A 4707-nucleotide genomic window follows, 5' to 3' on the forward strand; every position below is an offset into this window, starting at 1 on the left:
GTATAAATACAGTATCACTGTAATCCTAGGGGCTGCATTCTCAGAACTGAACTCTTTCTTCCAATGATAGGCCTAAAACAAAATCGGCAGAAGTCACCGAGTTGTTCCTGTAACATGTTCATTGCTGGAAGGGACCTCCAGAGGTCACCTAGTTCGTCCCAATCTCCAGCCAGGACTCTCCCTAATACTGAATATAGCTGTAGAGCGATATGCATTAAGAACGCTTTTAAAGATCCCTGGGGTTGGTCAAAAAATAGCTAATATTGGCCTGATTCATAGAACAGCATTATACGTATGACAAAATAGCCACCTTCATCAGGGAAGACATCCATCAGGGCTAAGTGCCAGTAGTAGCTTCAAAAGGAAAAGCTTTATTTTCTCAGAGAAGAGGGTGGTAGATTAAGGAAATGACCAAGCGTGTTGGTATTTTTTTGTTTAGGTGCACTTTTGAATGCTTATCAAAAAAGAAACATTGTCTTGTCAAAGACCACTGCAGGGTAAGCCCAGAGATAGCTGTGAGCAAGCAGATCACAAGTCTTTAACAAGTCCTTTCAAATGGCTACAGAGCTCAGAGGGGGAGCTGTTGTCTCAAACAAGATCCGATTAGCATCAAGTTAGTGAAGGGCAGATGGTGAAACACAAGAATAATATTGACAGACCTGCTTTTTAAATGATATCTTTCCCCCCTAATCAGCTGAGTTTGTTAGAGCTGATCATTTTATTTCTTCAAATCCATTCAACTGTGGGTGCAATGGACAAGAGTTTAAGTGTAACTTCAATCTTCTAAGACAATCATGACTGTTTTATAGGGAAAGTATTCCTCCACAGTTATTAAACTTCTGAATTATTGGGTTGAAGTACTACACTACAATCTAGAAATTCAGCTAACAGGAGAGCTGAAGCTCTTAGCTGGATTATTTTGGGCCTTTAAGCCTTTCAGTTGAACTATACAGAGAATTTAAAGATAGAGCTATAGCTATCTATAAAGTGAGGGAAATGACCTGCCCTCTCCCCCAACAATTGTCCCAAGTATCCAGATGATTTTGTGTATTAACACCACAGTTTTTCAAATCATATTTGAAAAACCACAGTTGCCTTCAGGGATGGGAACTGGGGGGCTGGATGGAAATAAGGTTAGAAGTTTTTTATCACATACTTTCTTGCCAACTTTCCAATTTTCTGCCTGTACTTCTTCCAAAGAATTCATTTGAAAATATATCATTTTTTCAAAAACAGAAAGGCACCCCTGTGCTCTTACAAGGCTAGACAGTCCGGGTTACAGGAAGTGGAAAGCTGCGACTACTGGTCTCTCCCATCCTCCTTTGTAATTCTTGACTTTGGAAATGGGAATTCAGCCACTGAGATTTTTTGATGTGCAGCTACCTTTCTCAGAACACTAACCAACTAACAAAGTCTTCAAGTTGTCTTTCCTCTTCCTTTTGTGAGAGCAGGAGAGAAAAAGACAAGGAGATCTCTCTGCAGTGTCCCCTTGGCTATACAACATTCCCACAGTGGACATCTAAACTTAATGTGCAGTTTACATATTCACCATAAAACTAGGGCACTTAAGGTAAGGAAATACTTCCATAATTACTTGGATATTGGGCAGAGTAGAGTTTTTTCTCCCTTAAACGGCTCAGATAATCGTCCCTAACTAGTTCACATACACAGCCTTTAAGAAGTGTTGTTTTTTAAAGTTATCAGCCTAACAAATTCCCATAGCTGAATCAAGAAATTCCAAACAGAAGAAACTGAATCAGCTTTAAAGAAAGATAATCAAAACATAAGAGTGTAAGGAAAAGCAAAAGGTAGCACATTCTGTTATTTTTATTACAAAAAAAAAGTTCAAACCCTTTACATGCTATGACATTAAATGTCATATATGAGTTCACTACAAGCAAACCTCTTAAAATATATACATACTGTATATATTTACATTCAAGTTTGAGTAACTGGTGTCAAGGTATAGTTCAGGATCTTTACCCACCCTGCGGATTTGTTCAGCTACTAACTAAACAGAGATTGTATCGTCACTCAGGCACATGGAGAGGTAGAAACTGCTTTTTTTAAAAAAAAAAAAAACCTGTAGTGCAAACGTGAAGATCATTGCTGAAGCAGCTTATACATCAAGGAGGCCCTAACTATAACTAGCTTTGGTCATCTCTAGAAGCTGAATACATGTAGTCTCGTCTTTTAAATTAAAACCAGATAAAACTTTGGGTAGATGCTCTTCTGAGCACATCAAGGTGTTGGTTGAGCTCAGCAAGGAATGCTCTGCCACTCTGCACCGAGAATTGCACATGACTAAGTTAGGCAACATAGCAGCAGGGCTGGGCGGGCGGCTGGGCTCCTTTTCCCTGATAAGACACAATTAATACACAGATCGGTGGCTTTAGAGACTTCAAAGTAACATCTGGACACCCACAGCTCCGAACTCAGAAGCCACCAGGATACTTCCTCTCCCAAGTGAAACCTCTTATTATTTCTGCCCTGCCCACCTCCATCCTAAACTGAGCTAATAAGTCCAGATAGGGGTGGGGTGGCCTGTAAGTTCTACAGGCCACAGTTCCTCAGCCTCGTGACTAAGGCTCATGAAGGTTCTTGGGCCTGAGAAGGGCTCCCCAGGTTCTTGCCAGACTTGGTGGGGCTCGTTCCTGAGAGGGGAAGTTGGAGGGAAGTCACGGTGGTGGCCAAGGGCAGAAGCCCTTCTCGTTCCCTTTTTTTCTGTTTCATCCTGCGGTTCTGGAACCAGATTTTGACTTGGGTGTCATTCAGCTGCAGTGAGTTGGCTATCTCGATTCGTCGGGCCCGAGTTAAGTACTTATTGAAATGAAACTCCTTCTCTAGTTCTGTTAGTTGCTTAGTGCTGAAATTCGTGCGGATCGCGCTGGACGAGTTGGCGGCTCCATACTTGGCAAATTTGCCTGCAACGTAAAGACAGGGGATCAGCGGGGCGAGAACACGCGGAGACGAGGCTCGGGAGAGCTTTGGGGCCACATTAGAATCAAAGTCACTCTTGGGTCTCCGAACACAGTTGTGCCAGGAGAAAAGCTTCACCGAGTGCTCCTTCCCGCAATTTTCTCAACGCCTGGCACTCGGGGCACGCTCAATGGAATTCGCCTGCTTTAATGATGCCTCGGACCGCGTTTCCCCCATAAAACCCAAACCGCCGTCCAGAGGGACAGCTACAGCACGCCCCCGGCGCAATTACGCGAGACAGGCTCCGTCCCCAGCCCCGTCCGGTGGCGTCCGTCCGTCCAAGGCCCAAGCACTTACTTTTTTTCGGGGCGTTCCTCTTCACTTTCATCCACTCGAACGTGCTGAAGGCGGCGGGGAGGCCGGAGGAAGGGGACGCAGAATTGGGGTAGACGCCGGGGGCGGCGGACGCGGTCTGGAAGGCCCCGGAGTGGCCGTCGGCCGGCTCTTTGAGACACGCCGGGAAGGGGGCGGGCTCGCCGAAGGCCGCGTAGTCCACCTGGCTGCTGAGGAGGAAGGAGCCGCCGCCCGAGAAGACGGCCGAGGTGGCGTAGTGGACGTGCGCCCCGCCGTCGTCGGCCGGCCGCCCGAGCGCGCACGGGAAGTCGTACGGGGGCCCGGGCCCCGGGAGACCGTAGTCCGCGCCGCCAGTCGCGGCAGGTGCCGTGCCCGGCTCGTAGGTCCCCTCCAGGGGGCACGGGGCGTACGCGGGCGCGGCCGGGGGCGGCGCGGGAGGCTGCGCCGGAGCAGCCGGGGGCGAGGGCGCCGCTCGGGCCGCGGCCAGGGGCAGGCAGCTCACGAAGGCGCCGTCGCCTCTGCCTATGGGGAAGGCGGGCTGCAGGACCACTGGCCGAGCGTCGGCGCGGCACAACTTGGGCGCAAAGCTCAGCACGTCGCCGCCGCCCCTGCCGCTGCCGCACGACACGTAGTCCAGGTAGGAACTCATGGTTCCGGTCCACCCCACCTGAGCGCACCGGCCGCGCCCAGGTGCGGGGCCCGCAGGACCGCCGCGGTCGGCGCCGCTCCGCCTTCCCTCTCTAGCCGAACTACCCTCGCCGAGCCATGGCAAGCCAGCCGGGGGTAAATAGAGGCCTAATATAGGGGCGGGGTGGCCACGTGGCGCCGGCCGGCCAATGGGCGCCGTCTCAGCACGGCCTGGGTCCCGACTGGCGCGCCGCTGCACGCGCCTGCCCGGCCGCCAACTTTGCCAACCGGCGGGTGGCCGCCGACCAGCGCCCTACCCCGGCCCGGCGGAGAGGCGCCCTGGCCTGGGGCTGCGTGGGGAAGGGCGGGGCGAGAGCGCGGGACGCCTGCTTCCCGGACAGGTATTGGACCAGGTGGGGGCAGAAAGGCAGGACTGGCCGCTCGGGTGAGGACAAGAGGATGGAGAGGGTGTGAGCTCGTTCTTCTGCATCGTGGGTGGCTAGTCTCTCGGGTGTGAAGGGTGGGCGCCGCGGTGTGGAAAGTGTTAAAAGGCCATCGGGGACCGCTCCTAGCCTCCTCCTGAGAAGGTAAAGTTATTCCTCTTACCTTTTTCTCTGAGCCCTTAAGCGCTTTCAGTGTTCTTGGCACTCCTCCTAATCTCTCTCCTAAACCTTGAGTAGACGTTTAATTTTTCCTCTTTTCCCTCTCGCCCCGATTCTGGGGACTAAATTTTATGCTGTAGGTGCTGTGTAGCAGGGGCGGCACAAACTCTTCACTTTTAAACTAGATTTTTCACGTTATTTCGCA

At 51.0% G+C, this 4707-nt stretch overlaps 1 protein-coding gene across 1 annotated transcript; it reads right to left on the reverse strand.

Moving 5' to 3' along the window:
• Window positions 1–1818: 1818 nt before the first annotated feature.
• Window positions 1819–3949, reverse strand: HOXD1 (homeobox D1). The gene is made up of 2 exons (XM_019922291.3): window positions 3277–3949; window positions 1819–2924 (listed from the first exon to the last, which is right to left on the reverse strand). Exons 1-2 carry the CDS (start codon window positions 3920–3922, stop codon window positions 2590–2592), a joined length of 981 nt encoding a protein of 326 aa, XP_019777850.1. The 5' UTR covers window positions 3923–3949; the 3' UTR covers window positions 1819–2589.
• Window positions 3950–4707: the final 758 nt, after the last annotated feature.

Source organism: Tursiops truncatus, chromosome 7 (assembly GCF_011762595.2).
Source record: "Tursiops truncatus isolate mTurTru1 chromosome 7, mTurTru1.mat.Y, whole genome shotgun sequence".
In the NCBI taxonomy this organism is placed as follows: domain Eukaryota; kingdom Metazoa; phylum Chordata; class Mammalia; order Artiodactyla; family Delphinidae; genus Tursiops; species Tursiops truncatus.

Coding starts and splice junctions, on each gene's coding strand:
- HOXD1 (XM_019922291.3), bottom strand. CDS start 3,922: ATGAGTTCCTACCTGGACTACGTGTCGTGCGGCAGCGGCAGGGGCGGC. Junction 2,925..3,276: donor GAGGAACGCCCCGAAAAAAA/GTAAGTGCTTGG, acceptor TTTACGTTGCAG/GCAAATTTGCCAAGTATGGA.